We start from the raw sequence: 19,300 nt of genomic DNA on the forward strand, positions 1-19,300 counted from the left end.
GATGTGGAACATAAAAAATATGATTTGGCATTTTTAGATGTCCCTTTGCTTTGCCTCGTCCTCTGGAAGACATAGCACAACTTTACAGGGATACCTCCTCACAATCTAGTGAGACCGGTGCTGGTTTTGTCCCCATTTCACAGAGGCGAAAACTGAGGCTTGGCCAGGTGAAGTCACTTGCCAGAGGTTACACAACCTGTAGGTGCAGAGCCGGACAAATCCACATCTGAGTGCAAAGCCAGTTCTGTTTCAATAGCCTCTCTTCCTCCTGTCCAAGTTGTGTGTAGGTTTTCCTCTGGTAAGGTGGTTTCCTTGTGAACAGAAAAATGTCTGGCCCATATTTGTATTCCTCTGTGGCACCCACCATTGTCACTCAACACATGAAGACACTTGTGGTGAGGATGTGGCACATTTAGAGTTCTAGCCGTAAAACCTGGCTGTATGTGGGCTGTGAGCCCCATGAGCCATCTGGACTTTCCCTGTGCCTACCGACATAGTGGGGATTTGCTGCCTAGGATTTCTGGGTATAGAGCCTCAGCATCCTAGAGACAAAGTCCCCCATTCCCAGAGACTCATTTCAGTCCCGCTTGTTTCCCAGGGACCCTGCCACCTCCCATCGCACCCAGGAGCCTTCTCTCACCACCCTGCTCCTCCTTCCCAGAGCAGCTCCGAAAGGAACAGGTGGTAAGCATTTTGAGATCTTCAGAGAGAGGCAGGGCTGTTGTAACCACAGAGCATTAGAACTGGAAGGGGCCCAACGGGTGATGTAGTCTGTGCCTTGTACCCCACTCCTGCCATTGGCCCTGGGTAGCAGCAGCTTCAGATCAAGGGGGAGGCTGGTCCCTAATTGTTACACTCAGTGATGATTATGAAGTCAGCCCATTGCACCCCCATCCCACGCTAACTAAGGGTGGGTCCACTGCCCCCAGTTTCTCTCTGCTTCCTGTCAGCTGCGTAGTGACGGCTGTGGTCCCAAACAAACGAGATGGCATCAGAGACACTATGTAAAGTGGGAGATGGGGAGGAGGCCATGCTGCAGAAGGAAAGCCTCAACGTTCTGAATGCACTCGATCAAATGTCGAAGCCCTTTCCAAACCCCAAGTCTATGAACAGGACCGTCACTACCAAAGGACTCCCACTTTCCGCAAGGGGCAGTTTGGTTAACTTCTTGCAGGAAGATACCATCGATCTACTGTAAGACACAGTCTGGTCCTTTCCTCCTTTCTAAGGCCAGAGTGGAGGGGCGGGGAGAGGGCCTTGAAGAAGCAATGAGGCTTCCTTGGCCTGTCACAACCCATCCCTGGACTCCCCAGGAAGAGCACGTGTGTAGGTTGCACTATGGAATCCTGATCCCAAATCAGTTCTCGGAGGCTTGGAGGCCTTCTGCTCCAGAAGGCCTGGTTTTCGTCAGAGCTTTGTGGACAGTACTTCTCCTCCTGCTTAGTCCAGCTGTGGTCCTCACCAGTCCCACACACCCCCATTCAGACACCGCATTCCACTCCCCGATGGCGCCTCTTCCTCATTCCTCCCTTTCGCTGTCTTTACCTGCCTGATTAGGTCCCCCCAATAGTCTGCCTGCCTTCAGCCTGAAGTTTACTGTTCCTCCTTATGATTTTGGGTTCTCTTTAGCTCATTCCACAAAACTCTGAGCACCTGCTGGGTGTCTGGCCCAATGTCAAGTTCTGGGAATGCAGAGCTGAAAAACAAACCCCCTACCTTCATGGAACTCTCTGCCTGGGGTGTGTGTGTGTGTGTGTGTGTGTGTGCGTGCGTGCGTGTGTGTGTCGGGGGATGTTAGGCGAGAAGCAAGAATAATACGACATGGTCTGTACTACGACAAGACACCTTGAGGAACCAGCGGGGGCTGTCAATGTCTTGAAATTCTTAATAATTTTGAAGAAGGGGCCCCCACAAACTATGTATTTGGTCTTGATTACTTGAAAGGGATATGGCGTCCAGTTCCTAAGGGACCTGTAAATAAGCAGGGATGGCTAAAGTGACAGATGCTTGTAGGAAATGTCATGGTAGGAAAATATTGGGCTAGAAGCCCAAGTTCAAATCCAAGTTCTACCACTTAGATATATGACTGTAGACAAGTTAATTAAGATCAGGGACCTTCAGTACCTCATTTGCGAAATGGGGCTAACACCCATCCAGCAGGGCTGTCAGGAAGATCATAAAAAATTTTTGTCAAACATATAGCTCAATGCTTAGCTGCTTTCTGTGCCCATTTCAGCACTCCTGTTTTGTGTGTGTGGGGGGTGTTTTTAAAAATATTTATTTATTTATTTGTTATTTATTTATTTATTTTAGAGAGAGGACACACATGAGTTGGGGAGGGGTAGAGGGAGAAAGAGAATCTCAAGCAGACTCCCCACTGAGCAGGGAGACCGACCCAGGGCTCGATCCCACGACCACGAAATCATGACCTGAGCTGAAATCAAGAGTTGGGTGATGGACATTAAGGAGGCCACGTAATGTAACGAGCACTGGGTATTATACAAGACTGACGAATCACTGAACTCTACCTCTGAAACTAATAATATGCTATATGTTAATTAATTGAATTAAAATTTTAGAAAAAAGAGTCAGATGCTTAACTGACTGAGCCACCCAGGCGCCCCAGCACTGCTGTTCTGAATAAGTGAATATAAAATAGATTCACGGGACGCCTGCCTGGCTCAGTCAGTAGAGCATGAGACTCTTGATCTTGGGGTTGTGAATTCAAGCCTCACATTGGGTGTAGAGATTGGTTTAAATTTTTTTTTTAATCTTCAAAAAAATAAATAAAATAGAAATTCATTAGGACAACCTGAAATATAAATGATGTTAATACTCAGACTCTTCAGCCTACAAAAGACCCTTGATGAGGGAGTCATCTATGCCAATGTTTACCAAAGGCTAGCCTAGGAGCTTTGGGCTGATCAGGATTTCTCAGCAGGCAGTCTTTGGGGCTGGAGCTCAAGAAAAATTTGGCCCATCCATCAGCCACGAAGCCCATCCATCAACCATGAAGCAGGCCTGGAGTAAGGGATCCGGGGTTGTATATTGGTTGTTGGATCTGGCCAGAGCAGCCGGGGGTGGGAGGGGGCAGAATGGGGTAGGAAGCAGAGGAGAGGAGCCAGAATGTTCCAGAGGCAGGTGGGAGCTGTGTAGCATGGGACCCAGGAGATCTGGGTTCTAGTTCCAACTCTGCCTTCAATTCACCATGTGACCTTGGTCAAGGTGCTTGGTTCCTAAAGGCCCAGTGACTGTTCTTGCTATACCACTGCTCTTCAAACTATGGGTTGTGATCCGTTAATGCCTTAGGAACTCATTCTAGTTAATGGAGACCAGCGTTATAAAAATGAAATAAAAGAATAGAAAATCCAGGGGTGCCTGGCTGGCTCAGTCAGAAGAGTATGTGACTCTCTGATCTTGGGGTTGTGAGTTCGAGCCCCACATTGGGTGTAGAGATTATTTAAATAAATAAAACTTAAAAAAAAATTCCAGAGCACATCACACATAGAGTAAGTACTGGTTTGTGAAATGTGTTTTAGGTTTTTTTTTTTTTTAAGATTTTATTTATTTATTTTAGAGATAGAGATACGGATAGAGAGAGAGATCGCACATGAGTGGGGGGAGGAGTGGAGGTTTTTCTTTGTAATAGCCAAGAATTGGTAAAAATACAACTATCCATGTAATGAAAAATGTACAACAGTTAAAATGACTGAACCAAAGCTACATGTGTCAGTACAAACAATGTTGGAGCACATGGCTTGCTCAGTCGGCAGAGTGTGTGACTCTTGGTCTCGGGTTGTGGGTTCGAGCCCCATGTTGGGTGCAGAGATTACTTAAAAATGAAGTCTTTAAAAAATAAAATTAAATAAACCAATGGGGAGTAAAACAAAACGAGCTGCTGGTGAATATGTATTGGATGATACCATTTATTTATGTGAAGTTTTAAAATACGCAAAATAATAGTCGATGTTGCTTAAGGATAGCAGACATCGCTCACAAATCTATAAAGACACATGTATAATGATACACACAAAATCTGAAATGTGCTGTACTGGTTACCGTGGAGTAGGAGGATGCGAAGTGAGATGGGGGACAGAAGTGTCCAGCGGGCTTTAGCTATACTGGTGAGGCTGTAGTTCTGAAACTGGATGGTGGCTAAGTGGAAGCTTAATATCTCATTCTTTATTTTCTCACTTTATCATATATTCATTTCATTTTTTTTCCAGTTTTATTGAGATACACTTGGCATATAACATCATATCAGTGTAAGATGTACAACATGATTTGGTAGATGTGTAGTGAAGTGGTTGCCCCAATAAGTTCTGTTTCCATCCGTCACCACACATGGTTACAGATTTGCCTCTTGCGATAAGAACTTTTAAGATTCGCTCTCTTAGCAAGTTTCAAATAGACAATATAGTATTTTTTTTTTTGAAGATTTTATTTATTTGAGAGAGAGAGAGCGAGCACAAGCTGGGGGAGCGACAGGCAGAGGGAGAGGGAGAAGCAGAACCCCGCTGAGCAGGGAGCCTGATGCGGGGCTCAATCCCAGGACTCTGGGATCATGACCTGAGCCGAAGGCAGACGCTTATCCAGCTGAGCCACCCAGGCGCCCGACAATATAGTTATCATACTGTATGGCATGTCCCCGCTAATGTATTATTCTTTTTTTATATAAGGTTTTTTTTTTTTTTAAGATTTTTATTTATTTATTTGACAGAGACACAGCGAGAGAGGGAACACAAGCAGGGGGAGTGGGAGAGGGAGAAGCAGGCCTCCCGCTGAGCAGGGAGCCTGATGCGGGGCTCGATCCCAGGACGCTGGGATCATGACCTGAGCCGAAGGCAGATGCTTAACGACTGAGCCACCCAGTCGCCCCTAATGTGTTATTCTTGATTATCTTGTGTATGTCTAAAATATCTCATAGTTTAACAAAATTTGGATGGAAGTTTTTATTTTTATTTTTTTTTAAAGATTTTATTTATTTATTTGACAGAGAGAGAGATAGTGAGAGCAGGAACACAAGCAGAGGGAGTGGGAGAGGGAGAAGCAGGCTTCCTGCCGAGCAGGAAGCCCGATGCGGGGCTCGATCCCAGGACCCTGGGACCACGACCCAAGTCGATGGCAGACGCCTAACCATCTGAGCCACCCAGGCGCCCCTGAAGGAAAAGTTTTTAAGCATCTACCCCAATATGTGTAAATCTATGTGTATTATTGGTAATTTACATGGTACATATTAATAGTGTTAAATGTTAGAACATCTAATTAGTAATTACTGTTAAACAGTAGAAGTAAATATGAGTAAAGCTTAATTATTTTTCTTTTAGATACTTTTAGATATTTTTCCATACCTCGCTAGACTGGCTGGGCATTCCCCCAAGAGTATTTGCACCCCACTTTGGAAGGAGGATTTAAGCTGTGAGCGGTGTTTCTCAAATTGTGGTTCTCCAAATACATGCCTCTGAATTGTCTAAAGATCTTTTTTTTTTTTTTTTTTTTTTTTGACATGTCTAAAGATCTTATTAAAGATTCTTTAGCAGCGGTGCCTGGGTGGCTCAGATGGTTAAACATCTGCCTTCGGCTCAGGTCATGATCTCCAGGTCCTGGGATCCAGCCCCATGTCAGGCTCCCTGCTCAGTAGGGAGTCTGCTTCTCCCTCTCCCTCTGCCTCTGCCTCTCCCCCTGTTTCTGCTCTCTTTCTCTCTCTCAAATGAATACATAATATTAATTTTAAAAAAAAGATACTTTAGCAGCTTTCCCAGTCCCATTCCAAAGTAGGGCAGGGACCAGGAATCTGCATTTTTCAGTAAGTGCCCTGGTGGGTTTGATGCCCTGCTACAGGGTGCTAAGGATGTTCCGAGCTATTCAGAAGCAGCTGGGGATTCTGGCGAGTCAGGCACAAGGCCTGCGTTCGGAGAGCTTCCCGGCTGTGCGGGCCGGGGTGGTCTCCCTCAGCAGGCTCCCCTGTCTCCCTCCCACTCAGGAAGCCGATGCCAGTGGAGGACTCTGAATGCAGTTCTGACGACACCAGCATCTCCCCCATCTCATCCACCTTGCTGAATCCCATCAAACTGGCTGTGACCCAGCCCAACAGCAGCTTCTTCGCAGGAATGCTGGAGAGCGAGCTGAATAAACTCAGCTTCTCCTCGGTGGGCAAGGATACAGAAAAGAGGGACCTGGCCCTCTGCCCCCACCAGTCGAAGTCCCAAATCACGCCTGGGGGCCTGCTGGACCTTGACAACCCTGAGCTGGACACAGACACCTCCTCGACCCCCTCAGAGTCCTCTGTGGTCATGGACGTGCCGGAGGCACCCTTCATCTGTGAACACACTGTCAGTGATTCCACGGCTGTGGTACGTTTCCCTCTTGGTGCATTCAGCGCAGGCTCCCTGGCCGCCCCCGTGTGCCAGGCACTGAGCTGAGCTCCATAGGGATTGTGAAGACACCTACCACCTGCATCCTGACCTCAAGCTCCTGGCTCAGGAGAGAGGCCCTGTCTGTAAGGAACTCCAGTGCTAGCTGGAAACGGGTGTGGTGCTGTAGGAAGAGTTCAGACCAAGTGCCACGGGGATCTCAGAGGGAAAGAAACATTACTTCCAGGTGCAGGAGTAAGCTTGGTGGCTTTGGTTAACATTTGAGCTGGGATACAGAGGTAGGATGTAAACATCCAGGGATGGGAGAATGGCATTCCAGGGAGGGGCTGATATGAGCAACGTGTGGGAAAATGTGGGAGCAAACAGCCAGGTCCCAACCCAGGGCTTCTTGAACTTTTCTGTGCCTATGGATCCAATCATCTTGTTAAAAATGAGATTCCTGGGCGCCTGGGTGGCTCAGTTGGTTAAGCGACTGCCTTCAGCTCAGGTCATGATCCCAGAGTCCCTGGATCGAGTCCCGCATTGGGCTCCCTGCTCGGCAGGGAGTCTGCTTCTCCCTCTGCGTCTCCCTCTCATGCTATCTGTCTCTCATTCTCTCTCTCTCAAATAAATAAACAAAAAATCTTTAAAAAAAAAAATGAGATTCCTGGGCCTCATCCCTAGAGATTCTGATTCAGTAGGTCTGGGTGGGGCCTGAGAATTTGCCCTGCTAACGTTGCCAGATGGTGCCGATGGCCCATGGACCCCATGTTGAATAGCACTTATCTAGAGTCCAGGACAGGGAAGAGAGGGGCGAAGTTAGTCCAGAGGCATTTTTTCAGAGGTCCTACAATGTTAGGCTACTATACAGATTTTTCCGTAAGCGGTAGAGAACAGCTTTTGCAAAGCTTTATATCCAACAGTGGATGCAACTTGAGCTGTATTTTAGGAAGATAAATCTGGAAGTCCCAGATGAGCAGTGTCTTTCAAAGTGTGGTTCTCAGACTACCAACAGCATCAGCATCATATGGCAACATGTTTGCAATTAAATTCTTGTCCCCTCCACCTCGGGCCTACTGAATCAGAAACTGTGGGGGCCAGCAATCTATTTTATCAAGTCCTCTAGGGTATTCTGATACACACCCAAGTTTGAGAACCACTGGCCTAGAACGAGGGGAAACTGGGAATGGAGACCAGACAGGAGGCAGCAGGGCCAAGAATCTGCAGTGTTGTAAAAACTCCCTGAGCTCCTTAGCCAGGCTCGGCAACCACCATTGTAGCCCGAAGTGTGTGGGCTCTGGAGCTACTGTTTTGAACTTTGGCTCTGGCACTCTGTGTGACCCCAGGCCGGCCACTCGCCCTCTCTGAACCTGTAACCTCATCTGCAATGAGCAAGGTGGATAAGATGATCCCTAAGGGCCCTCTCAACTAGTCTAGAAGAAATACGGGATGGGGGTACACTCTGAGGTGGGTGGGGTTGCCCAGGAAACCTTACACCTTGGAAGCCTTACACCTTCCATCAGCCCTGCCTCAGCCCCGGGAGGAGCAGGGGATGGGAGTGGGGCCCTCAGACCCATGGCTGGGGGTGGGAGGGAGGGGAGGACAGCCTGGAGCAGGTCTGAGGAAGCCTGGGGGGCTCTCTTCCTCTAGATTTCCTGGACCTATGCCCTGGGCAAGCAGCAGGTCAGTTTCTACCAGGTCCTGTTGCAGGAAGTGGCCAAGACAAATGACAATGAGCCACGCAAGGCAAAGAATCGCCCATGGATCTTCAACAAGATCTTGGGCACCACCGTCAAGCTGATGGAACTGAAGCCTAACACAACTTACTGCCTCACCGTCCGTGCAGCCAACACAGCTGGGGTGGGGAAGTGGTGCAAGCCCTACAAAGTGAGCCCTGGGAGAGGAGAGCCCGTGGGGGGGGGGGGGTTGGGGAGCGGCAGGGAGAGAGGTCTGAGCCAGGGGTTTTGGAGGCTGGGGACACCCTGATGCCCCCACGGCTCTTCTTCCTGCTGGCTGTCTTTCTGCCTGGGAGCATGAGCATGAATTCCAGGCTGCTTTCTTCTGGGAGTTGAAGGATTAAGCCCCTGTGGAGCCCACTGGGGAATGCAAACTCATCTATTCACCAGCATCTCTGTAATGTCCAGCTTCCAATGCCGTTAGCTTTGGGATTCTTCAACTCAGTACTAAGAATTGTGAGCAGGCCAGGGAGTGAAGGGCATTGAGGGAACACAGGGAAGAGGCAAAAGGGGGACAAAGAAGGGAAGGGAGGTGGGCAGGGGCGTGGGGGGAGGCCTGAGGACAGATAGCTCTGGGGTTGGAAACCTCACACAACAGGGAAGGCATGGGTTCGTACCTGTTTCGGGTGCCCATGAGTAGGTGGTAAGGCTATCCAAGACCCCATCTGACCAACAAAGAGCTGAGCTAGGGTCAGGTCTGGGAAGGAATTCTGAGGGGTTGTGTTTTATTTCAGTTTGCAACCGTGGCCGCTGACTTGAACAGCTTCCCTGAGAACAACCCCATCCAGATCACTGTGCAGCGCAAGGAACCCCAGAGGAAAACCGTGTCCCTAGGGCTGGAGGACATGCGGAAGCTCGAAGATCTGGAATACCTATTTCCCTACTAAGGAGGGCCCCAGGAAGCCCCTCACCTACCTTCAGCTTCAGCCCAGGGCTCTCAGGAACCAGAATCGTGAGATGGGACCACCAGCACCATGCCAGGAACTGCTGACTAGCCCGCCCAGGGGCTGGTGGTGGTGGTCCCCAAACTCCACCCCTGGGTTGGGGCCAAGGCTAGGAGCTCCACTCACCTGGAGATGCCAGAGTCCAGGTCAGGTCCGCCACTGCCCACAGCTGCTAGGCATCCATCCCCCTCCCCAGATTCGGGCTGGGTCCAGATCCCTCATTAAAGCACTGCAGGTCACCTAGCACCCCGACTTGTTTCATGCCAACAGCGGGGTGGGCTGCCATCCACCTTCCTAGCTTCTGCCGGGGCGCGGAGTCCAAGTTTGGGGGGTAGGGGCCATGAAACACAAGTGTGGCTGGGCAATGGGATCCTATCCCCACCTACTGCTGGGCTCTGCCAACATCATCCCTGTCCCCATGCGAGGAAGAAATGTTACTCAAAGACCAGGAAAGACAGCAATGCTGGACAGAGGGGGTGGCAGCCTGTAGCGTGTCAACATGATTCAAGCTCTGGAAGGACAGGGTGCGAAGTGCGCAGGTTGGGGGTGCGGTCTGATTTCCTCCTGGTTTTTCCTGGATGTGAGGGCACGGACAAACCATTTAAGCTCCCCGGGCTGGTTCAGGGACGCGAGAACCCTACAAGCGTGACTGCAGAGTTACCGTGAGGCTCACGGGAGTGTCCTCATGGGAGGACAAGTGCCCATGCAGGGTAGGCACTCGGCAGTCGGTGCCCCCCCCTTTGCCCTTCGTGCAGCCTCCGTGCAGAGATGTGCGAGGTGGAGACTGAGAAGCCGAGCATGAGTGCAGGGTGGGGGGAGGGACAAGAGGTTAGAAACGCCATGGCCCTGGGCGGTCCGTACAAGGACAGTTTAGAATCCACCCTGAGCAGATCGCCTGAGCATTGAAACAGGAGAAAGTGTTGGCAGGATGCTTGGAAGGCAAGATCTTGGTCGAGAGTCTAAGGACATCCGGTAGGGATTCCCTTCATTCCATGAAAGCCGTCCTGGGCCAAAGAACCATTTTCCCCTGTCACGCCACACCCCCTGCTGCTGCAGCTCTCACCCCTGCACGCTCCGGGACAGCCGGGACAGCTGTCGCCTTCCGCTCTGTACCCCGAGAGCCCAGCACAGTGCTCGCCGCACCGCAGGACCTCGGGGGATGTGCCATGTGGGAGAGGCGCGGAGGAGAGCAGCCCTCGAGCAGCCCTGGCCCACACAGCTCCCTGCCGTGACGGAGGTGGTCTGATCCGTGCTGTCCTAGCCATACGCTAGCGTCGCAGGACCGCATTCCTAGCCGTCCAGGGAAACAGAGACAGCGCATGTGGCTGGTGTCCACCATACTGGACAGTGCAGGCTCAGGTTTTCCTCTGGCCACTCTCCTGGGCTTCAGCCGGTCTTCCCCGCCTCCACCGGCCTCTCCCTTGTAGGCACGGGGGAAAGAGATGAAAGGCAACTTCGGGGTCAGCAGGGTTTCGGTGCAGCCCAGAGGGAAGGGTTAGACAAACTGACTCAGCATAGTCCTCCAGTGAGCCTTGGGATTCTAGGACAAGGAGCGACAACCCGAACACACAAAACAGAAGTGATTTATTTGGTCACAGAATCTCAGGTCTGACGCTGAGTAAAAAGAACACTTAGGAAAGAAGGGGCGGCAGCAGGGCTCCAGTCATTGCCTGGCCCCCCACCACCAGCGAGGTACAGAGTGATGGCCAATGGCTGAGCTCACTGGTAGTCCCCCGTGACCTCTGCTCTCCTGCTCTGGGGAGGGACCCCACTGGGGGCTGTCCAAGGGCAGCAGGCCATGCTCATTTGCAGGGTCACCACCCTGGCCTTGGGTCTGTGTCAGGGCAGGCAACTGGCAGCGGCAGGTCCAGGTGGGGGTCCCAGAGAACTTGGGGTTTCTCATCTCCTCCATCTGTGCAGAAGGGGAGGGAACAGCATGGAGATCCCATCTTGGGAAAGGGAGGCTGCCATATCATCCCAGGAGCCCACGACGGGGGAGAGCTTGTGGTTCACTCAGTCATCAAGAGCCTGGCTACCATCTCTGCTCTAACTACCCAAACTCAGGCGACACGCCTGCTGCCTGCCCCAGCCAAGACCTCATCCCAGGGCCTGGCTGCTCGGATGCCCACCGGGGGCATCTAATGGCAAACAACGACTATTCTTTACAAGTACACACACTTCAGCTTCCCAAGTGTGTTCACCTCCTATCTTGGAACGTCCCATCTACCGAGGCTTGGTAACCCCCAGGAGGCAGGTGAAGCACGCTAAGACTGCGCAGTGAAAGCCAGAGCCAGGACTGGAACGGAGAACCATACTGCCTCTTGCTGGAGGGCCCCTGGGCTCGCCCCCTGGAGAGCACTGTCAGGGTCTCCCATATTCCCTGTAATTCCGCAGCCCTCCCTTTTAACCACCGAGAGAACCTGACACCACACACTGTCTTCGGCCCCTGGAGAGCGCTTGGAATTCTCCACCCGAAGGGAAAGATGCAAAGAGTGACCGACTTAACGGCAGGGGAGCCAAGCACACACTCACATCCGGAGGCATTTGTCCTTGCCACCACTTGCCACCCTCTGGCCATCTGGACTCCAGTCGACAGCATACACCTAACCCGAGGTGGGGGTTGGGGGAGCCAGGTCAGTGAGGAGGGTGGGGGGCAGGAGGGCCAGGCTTCAAGCCCACCACCCACCCCACCTCTGCTCACAAGGGTCCAGCCATACCTCATCTGCGTGGCCTGGCAGGTCCGCCGCCAGCTTCTGGGCCTTCACATCCCACACCTTCAGCGTGCTGTCGCTGCTGCCGCTGACCAGGAGCCGGCTATCGGCTGACCACGCGATCTGGTACACAGCAGCCACGTGGCCACGCAGGGAAGCCAGGTACCTGAGCCAGGAAAAGGTGATGATGGGTATTCGATCTTCAAACATGTCTGAAGGGGGCCCCTACGCCCACAGCAGTGGTTCTCAACCTTAGCTGCCCATGAGAATTACCGGGGAACGTTTACAAAATCTTACTGCCTAGCCCCTACCCCAGTGTGATCATTACCAAGGTCATAACGATTTTATAAAACTTTTCCAAATGAGCTGCTTCTAGGGTGCCTCTTGCCAGGCCTCTGTACCTGGACAACTTTGCATGACTTAGAATCCAACGGAGCCATCTGCTTAGTCCATCTGTCTGATACCCCCCTAGCACAAGGTGCCTGCTGGCAGGTGGCATGGAGTAAAAGGGGGCCAGGCCCACCTGGAACTTTCAGAGCAATACAGATCAGCTACGTCTATTTGGACAAGATTAGGCCTCTCTGGGACTCTGTTTCCTATCTTGAAAAAGGGCTGCCATGTGGCCCCAGCAAGGGTCTCCCTCATCCCTGTTCTCTTCTTGCCTGTGCCTCTGCCTCTCCTGTGACCTCATTAACCTCAAGGCCACGGTGCCTCATTACACCAGTGCTTCTCAACTTTAACGGGAGCAGAATCACCTGGTGACCTTATGCAAATGCAGATTCTGAGATTCACAAGGTCAGGGTGGGGCCCGAGGTTCTGCATTGCTATCGAGCTCCCAGATGCTGCTGCAGCTGCCGGTGTGTAGACCACACTTTGAGGAGGGCCAGGAAATAATTACACCTCAAACCTATACTTCTGCCACATGCCTGGCCATCTTAAGATCATTTCTCTCCTTTGATATGAAAGGAGCTAGCATTTCCGTGCCCATATATTGCCAGTCCTAAATATACCATCTCACTTAACCCTGGTAATGAAGCTGAGAGGTAGGGTCTGCATATTACAAAAGAGGAAACAAAGCCTCAGAAAGTCTAGATGCTTGCGAAGGCCACACAGCCAGGAAGTGGCAGAGCCAAGCTCCTTCCAGAGGACTAGGGCCCTTCCTCTCCACGCCCTCACTCACCTGCCCGTCCTGCCATCCCAGAGTTTGACGGACTTGTCGAAGGAGGCACTGGCGACAATGCGGGAGTCAGGGGAGAAGAGCACCTGGTTGATGAGGGCCTGGTGTCCCGTCATCCGTGCAAGGGGCTTCTTGTCCTCTGCTGGGGACCACAGGAATAAGGTGAAGTCGTCTGAGCCAGACACCAGCCTCTCTGGGCCCTGGCCCTAGGAGAGGCAGAAAGCACACCGTGTTGGACGTGGCCTCAGACAGGAGAGCCCAACCTCGGCAGCAAACACACCACTGATTACCCCACACCAGCACAGAGGCCGGCACTAGGAGAAATGAGGCCTGGCCAGCTACCAACTCACATGGGGTCCCTGGTAAGTCGCTGCCCCCAAAAAGAAGCTTTATGCACATGGAATGGTTTCTAATCATTGTACACAATTACAAGAAAAAGCAAGGTACAGAATAGTGTGTTAAAAAAGGGAAGGACTGGGGCGCCTGGATGGTTCAGTTGGTTAAGCGTTTGACTCTTGATTTCGGCTCAGGTCATGATCTCAGGGTCGTAGAATTGAGCCCTGAGATGGGTCTGTGCTGGGCGTGGAGCCTGCTTAAGATTCTCTCTCTCCTCTGCAAGCCACCCCCTTCCCTCTCTCTCTCTCAAAAGAAAAAAGGATTTTATATGTGGGTTTGTATGCATGTGTATGTATGAAGTCTCTGGAAGGAAACACAGGATACTAGTAGCACATGGTGCTTCCAGAAGGAATGGAAGGGCAACAGAGACGCGAGACTTTTTCACTATCTACCTTTTTGTGTTCTTTGGTCCTTGGACCACATAAATGTGTTACCTTTTTTTTTTTTTTTTAAGATTCATTCATTTATTTATGAGAGAGCACAAGAAGGGGGAAGGTCAGAGGGAGAAGCAGGCTTCCCGCTGAGCAGGGAGCCCGATGCGGGACTCGATCCCGGGACTCCGGGATCATGACCTGAACCGAAGGCAGTTGCTTAACTGACTGAGCCACCCAGGTGCCCTTAAATGTGTTACTTTAAAGAGGGGCAGTGGGCTGAGTTGGTTGAGCGTCCAGCTCTCGGTTTCAGCTCAGGTCATGACCTCGGGGTTATGAGATCAAGCCCCGTGTCAGGCTCCATGTTCAGCAAGACTACCTGAGATTCTCTCTCTCTCCCTCTCCACTCCTCCCCCTGCTCATGCTTGCACTCTCTCTCTCAAATAAATCTTAAAAAAAAAAATAAAGAGAAAATGCAATAAATAGATAAGCAAATAAATGAAACAAAATGATTAAAATGATCCCTATGTGTTAAGGTTTTAGGAGTGTAAACTAGGATTATCACGAAGAACTTTCTGGAAAAGGAAAGGGGGGAGGGGCCTGGGTATCTGCAGTGTTTCAGGGACCAGTGGGGGACAAGTACAGAGCTGGGCATGCTGGCGGCTGGCACATACTCACCCGCACCAGATTGTACCGCCTCAGAGCCCCATCCTTCAGCTCCTGCACTGTGGCCGGGTACCAGAGGGGAGAGGAGGAGATGAGGGGGCCGATTAGAAAATCCCACGCCAATAGCAAACACCCCGGCCGAGGTCCAAATCTCACACATTAAGCCAGAGAAGCGGCTCCTTCCCAGGCAGCCCTCTCCCGCCCACTCACAGGCCCCTTGGAGGTCTTGGGCATTAATCGAGGCCTCGGCTGGCTCAAAGGCGCCTGTACGCAGGGCGTAGTCCGTGCTGAGTGCCATGGTATTCACCCAGTGGCCATGGCCTTGCAGAGTCCGGCACAGCACACCCTAGGGCAGAGGGAGTCAGGTCAGACACACTCCCACCCCACTCTCCACCCTAGGGATCCGGTACCCCCAGGTTAGCCCCAGAAGACAGTGATGCGGGACTCGGAATCAGGACCCTCGTTCATTGTGATCTTAATCGAATCACCCCTCTGGGCTCAAGTCTCTCCTCATGTCTAAAATGAGCATGTTTCATGGGAAGGAAGTGAAGTGTGTGGGAATACACTGGCTCCTGGCAAGTAACTCTGGGGTACAGCAGGTTCCATAAAGCTAACAGGCTTCCTAGAGTAGGAACGTCCGGCCTGTGCTAATGAACACTGGAACCTCCACTACCATGCAGCACCAACCACGGGACCCACCGTTCCCGAAGCGCCTCCCCGACCTGGATCCCAGGACCCACTGGCCAACCTGCCTTCCAGCCCCAGCATCCCGTGGCCTGAGATTCCCCCAGGCTTGGGTTCTGGACCCTCCCGGCTCTTACATCATGAGCCCTCCAGACTTTGATGGTGCGGTCCTGGGAGGCAGAGTAGAGAAGCCCGTCCCCTCCCCACCGGAGACAGGTGACTGACTGCGTGTGCCCGGTGAGGATGCGCTCACAGCGGCCCGCAGTCGTATCCCAGACCCGCACGCTGCCATCCTTGGAGCTGCTGGCCACATAGCGGCACGCTGGGTTCCTGGAGAGGGGGAGATGTGACCTCACTTCCGACCTGGCAATGCCCATAGCACGTCGCCATGCTCAGCTCAAGGGCCAGGGACAATGACGTGAAGGCTTCCTGACCCCAAGATCAAGCTGCATTGCAAGGCAGCTCTCAGGCCCCATGATGAGCAGCCCCCTCTCAAGCAGCAACACACGCTTGGAAGACTTGCCCCACTGCCTGCCATACCATGCCTGTTGGTCAGGCTGGCCATCTCGCCCCCTCAGCAGGGGAGAGGACAGTTTTGAGCCCCTAGCGCCTCATTCCCCCGCAGCTCCGTCAGTGTCACTTACGCATGGAGGGGCTCCCAGCTCAGGCCTGTGATCCACTTGCTGTGGCCAGCAAGGGCCCTGCCCACCTGCTTCCCTGTGCCTGGGTCCCACAGGAGAATCTGAAGGACAGAAGCTTACTCAATAACCCTCCCTGAACTGTCCCTGGGCCACCACAGGTCCCCGCCCACTGGCCCCAACCCATCCTTCCCTAAAGACCCCAGAACCTGATCTGACCCAACTCCTAGGAAGGGAGCCCAGAGTCCCTGCCTAGTTACGCTGACCACCACCGACCTGGCCATTCTTGCAGCCTGAGGCCAGCTTCTTGCCATCTGGGGACCAGGATATGCTAAGCACCCAGTGTCTGTGTCCTAGAAAAGCAGGGGAGGGAGAAAGGAGGGAGCACATCTGTCTTTATTCTCAGTGCCTAGCAGTGCCTGGCACTTCTCAACTATTCCCTGAATAAATGAGCAGTCGAACCAAAGGAGAGATGAGGCTTTCTAGGCAAACTCTATCCCAAGTGCTAAAGCCATGCATCCTGCTGCACAGATAATACTTCTACTTTCTAATAATTCCTTACACGATACATGGTATAAAGCGTTTGCACACGTCATCCCTTATAATTCTCATGATAGCTCTAAAGTATGGAGCAAGAACGATTCCCAATTTTTCAGATGATAAAACTGAAGCTTGGGGAGCACGCCCTACATACACGAGATCACTCGGCCAGAAGCATCAGCACCAGCTGGGAACTTGACATGCACATTCTCAGGCTGCATCTCAGAACTAAGGAGACCAAAACTCTAGGGGTGGGGCCCAGCAATCTGTATGTTAACAAGCCTCCCAGGTGATTCTGATGCATGGTCAAGTGCTCAAGTTTAAGAACCACTGTGGTCGAGGCTGGATTTAAGTCAGGTTCTCCTTGCTACCAGCCGTCAAAATCCAGATTCTCCTTGCTACCAGCCGTCAGCACAACCCACAACCCCACACTGAACTCTCTGGTCCAGTTTGTATGTAGCCTGCTCAAAGGTGCGGTCTCTACCTAGAAACAGGCCGCTGCTAACTGGCCATGAAGGGGCTGAATGGGTTCTGGACCTCCTCAGGAACTAAAGGGCTGAGTAAATGATTGCACATCCGCCACTGGGTTAAGTCCCCCTACAGAGCTAAGTGCGTACTGACCCTGGCACGTGAAATGTGGTGTCTCGGTGCTGAGATCCCAGAAGCGCACAGTGGTGTCTCCGGAGCCACTGGCCAGGTACCTGGGGAAGAAGAGAGGCCACCTGACCTCTGCAGTGGGGCCAAGGGGTCGGGCCTGCACCAGAACACTGCACATGTGCGTTTCTGCCGCCTATTCAATTGTCTTCTGGGCATAGAATCTGGGGCTGGGCTTTTCTCTCTCCCCTGAGGAGAAATGTAACACTGATCCCATCTGGGAGAAGACCCCAGGCAGCCATTTCTCTCCTCTTCCTTTTCTAAAAGGAATGGCCACAGCTATTACCAGGATTGAAGCTGCTCATTATCCCAGTATGACTGCAAAACGCAAAGAAACTCCGCTTCACAGATGATGAATTAAGTCAGAAAGTGACTTGTCCGGGTCACACAGCTAGGGAGCTCGCAGCTCAGCTCTCCTGAGATCAAGTCCAGGAAGGATTCTTCCAAGGTGGGTGTCCTTCAAGACCAAACCCCACCAGGGAAGTCCCTAACCTGCAATTTGTGCCCAGAGCTCAGGTCTATGATAGGCAGCCTGAGGTCCTATTGATTGTAACTTGGGGTACCCTCCCCACCCCAGCAAGAGGCTGTACTCCCACACTCCACTCCACAATTCTGCAGCTGTCCTTACTTTCCTGTGGGGCTGAAAGCCACAGAAATGACCGCCTCGCTGTGACCTTCCAAAGAGCTGGTGCAGCGGGTCACAGCACGGACCCTGAAGATGGCCTGTGGCTGGTAGATGATGTCAAGGACCTTCTCTGTCTCCACTGCCTGTGACTCCAGCGTCTTCCCCAGTGACGAGATGATCTCGGCATCGTGGACATAGAAAGCCAGTGGCAAGGGATCCTCCTGGAGGGCAATGGCAAAGGGCAACTCCTCCATCAAAGGATAGGCAGGAGCACTCCCCACTGAGCTGTGGGCAGGTGAAGCTTTATTCTTTTCAGCCACTGTTTGGGATACCCCCCACCATGCCCACTGAACAAGGCCTTTTTTATCCTCAAAGAGTAACTGCAGGACACTTACATAGTACTTTAAAACCCTTTATCTGCATCTCACAACAACCCTGGGAGGTAGGCATCAATACTCCCACTTGACAGATGAGAAAACTGAGGCTCAGAGCAGTTACAAGTAATTAGCCCAATGTCCTATTGCTAATGACTAAGTGCTTCAGAAAGAAAATTAAAGTCCTGAATTAGTGTTCATATACAGAATTATGCAGTGTTTTCTAAACCACCACACCATGCCCTACAATGTATAAGCAGCATCCAAAAAACTGGTTGAAATGCAGACTCTGGGGACACCTGGATGGCTCAGTCGGTGAAGCGTCTGCCTTCGGCTCAGGTCATGATCCCGGGGTCCTGGGATGGAGCCCCACCTCAGGCTCCCTGCTTAGCAGGGAGCCTGCTTCTCCCTCTGCCCCTCTCCCTGCTGTGCGCTCTCTTTCTCTCAAATAAATATAAATAAAATCTAAAAAAAAAAAAAAAAAGAAAGAAAGAAAAGAAAATGCAGACTCTGTTTCACTCCCAGAGTCTTGGTGTAGTAAATCTGGGGTGGGGTCCAGGTACTGTGTTTTTAAGCCCTTAGCCCCACCAGAGGGCAGCATTTTGATAAACCTGGCTTAGAAGAGCAAGGGTTTTTAACCTGACATTTGAGTTCCAATTCCAAATCTAGCACCTACTGCGTAGCACCGTACAAATCACTGAATGCCTCTGGGCCGCCCTGTAAGATGGGGATATTAACGCGGAGCTGTGTCGAGGAATTTGACGATGCACCCAACGCGTTCAAAATGCGGTCTCTCTCCCCAGATGGACCCTGAAGGCGCGCAAAGCGCTGTCACGCTGATTAGATCTCCTGACTCTTCCCCCGAAGTAGGTGGCCCTACCACGGACAAGCCGCCAGGGGCGTTCACCCACTGTCGCTGAGCAGTGGGACCCCCGAACCCCAGACCTTGGGTCTCCTGATCCCCTGCGGGCCGGACCAGGGCAGGGCCGCCGCTCACCTGGGCCAGCAGCGCGTTGCACACGAGCTGCAGCTTGTCCGGGGTGATGTCCACGGGCACGTCGAACGGGGAGCCCAGCAGCTGCCCGCCCTCATCCTGGAACTGCACCAGCAGCCGCTGCACGTCGCGCGCCGCCGCCTCGTCCTGCGCCTACAAGCGCGTCGGGGGCTCAGCCACGCCGCCCGACCGGGAAGTCCCCACTGCCGCCTCCCTTTGGCCTCGGGGACCCCGGACCCGAGCGCCCCCGCCCGCACCCACGCACACCCACCGCCGCCGCCGCCGCCATCCCGCGTCCCCACGTGGAGGAGAAAGACTCCGGCGGGACGGAGCGCCGCCCCCGGGGTCGGGCGGCGCGGCAGGCCGCGACATCGCCCTCTGGTGTGGCGGCGGAGAAGTGTCACGCCGTGCGCCTCCCGGCGTGGCGGTGGGCGCCT

The 19,300-nt window shown here is 52.5% G+C and overlaps 2 protein-coding genes across 9 annotated transcripts; one reads left to right on the forward strand and one right to left on the reverse strand.

Moving 5' to 3' along the window:
• Positions 1-985: 985 nt before the first annotated feature.
• Positions 986-9,269, forward strand: FNDC8 (fibronectin type III domain containing 8). Its single transcript, XM_045888125.2, has 4 exons — positions 986-1,194; positions 5,984-6,353; positions 8,004-8,240; positions 8,824-9,269. Exons 1-4 carry the CDS (start codon positions 986-988, stop codon positions 8,974-8,976), a joined length of 969 nt encoding a protein of 322 aa, XP_045744081.1. The 3' UTR covers positions 8,977-9,269.
• Positions 9,270-10,596: 1,327 nt separating this feature from the next.
• NLE1 (notchless homolog 1) lies at positions 10,597-19,200 on the reverse strand. 8 transcript variants are annotated; one of them, XM_064583675.1, is made up of 13 exons: positions 19,135-19,200; positions 18,867-19,016; positions 17,499-17,716; positions 16,838-16,917; positions 15,953-16,029; positions 15,683-15,780; positions 15,176-15,368; positions 14,565-14,700; positions 14,367-14,413; positions 12,925-13,127; positions 11,751-11,910; positions 11,566-11,636; positions 10,597-10,945 (listed from the first exon to the last, which is right to left on the reverse strand). In XM_064583675.1, exons 1-13 carry the CDS (start codon positions 19,150-19,152, stop codon positions 10,933-10,935), a joined length of 1,464 nt encoding a protein of 487 aa, XP_064439745.1. In that variant the 5' UTR covers positions 19,153-19,200; the 3' UTR covers positions 10,597-10,932. The 8 variants fall into 8 exon arrangements, with proteins under 8 accessions (XP_064439745.1, XP_064439746.1, XP_064439744.1 ...); XM_064583676.1 differs by having other exon boundaries at positions 17,499-17,780; XM_064583674.1 differs by having other exon boundaries at positions 19,129-19,200.
• Between the last annotated feature and the right edge of the window lie 100 nt (positions 19,201-19,300).

The sequence above is a fragment of the Mirounga angustirostris genome, unplaced genomic scaffold, assembly GCF_029215605.1.
Source record: "Mirounga angustirostris isolate CCGP_5_RB_7025 unplaced genomic scaffold, mMirAng1.0.hap1 SCAF_17, whole genome shotgun sequence".
Lineage (NCBI taxonomy): Eukaryota > Metazoa > Chordata > Mammalia > Carnivora > Phocidae > Mirounga > Mirounga angustirostris.

Bases quoted from the DNA above. Each gene is read 5' to 3' on its own strand.
- FNDC8 (XM_045888125.2), top strand. From the start codon at position 986: ATGGCATCAGAGACACTATGTAAAGTGGGAGATGGGGAGGAGGCCATG. The intron at 1,195-5,983 runs GTAAGACACAGT...CCTCCCACTCAG, and splicing joins GAAGATACCATCGATCTACT to GAAGCCGATGCCAGTGGAGG. The intron at 8,241-8,823 runs GTGAGCCCTGGG...GTTTTATTTCAG, and splicing joins AGTGGTGCAAGCCCTACAAA to TTTGCAACCGTGGCCGCTGA.
- NLE1 (XM_064583674.1), bottom strand. From the start codon at position 19,152: ATGGCGGCGGCGGCGGCGGTGGGT. The intron at 16,030-16,837 runs GTCAGTACGCAC...CTGCTTTTCTAG, and splicing joins ACCACATTTCACGTGCCAGG to GACACAGACACTGGGTGCTT. The intron at 14,701-15,175 runs GTAAGAGCCGGG...CCTCTGCCCTAG, and splicing joins AAGTCTGGAGGGCTCATGAT to GGTGTGCTGTGCCGGACTCT.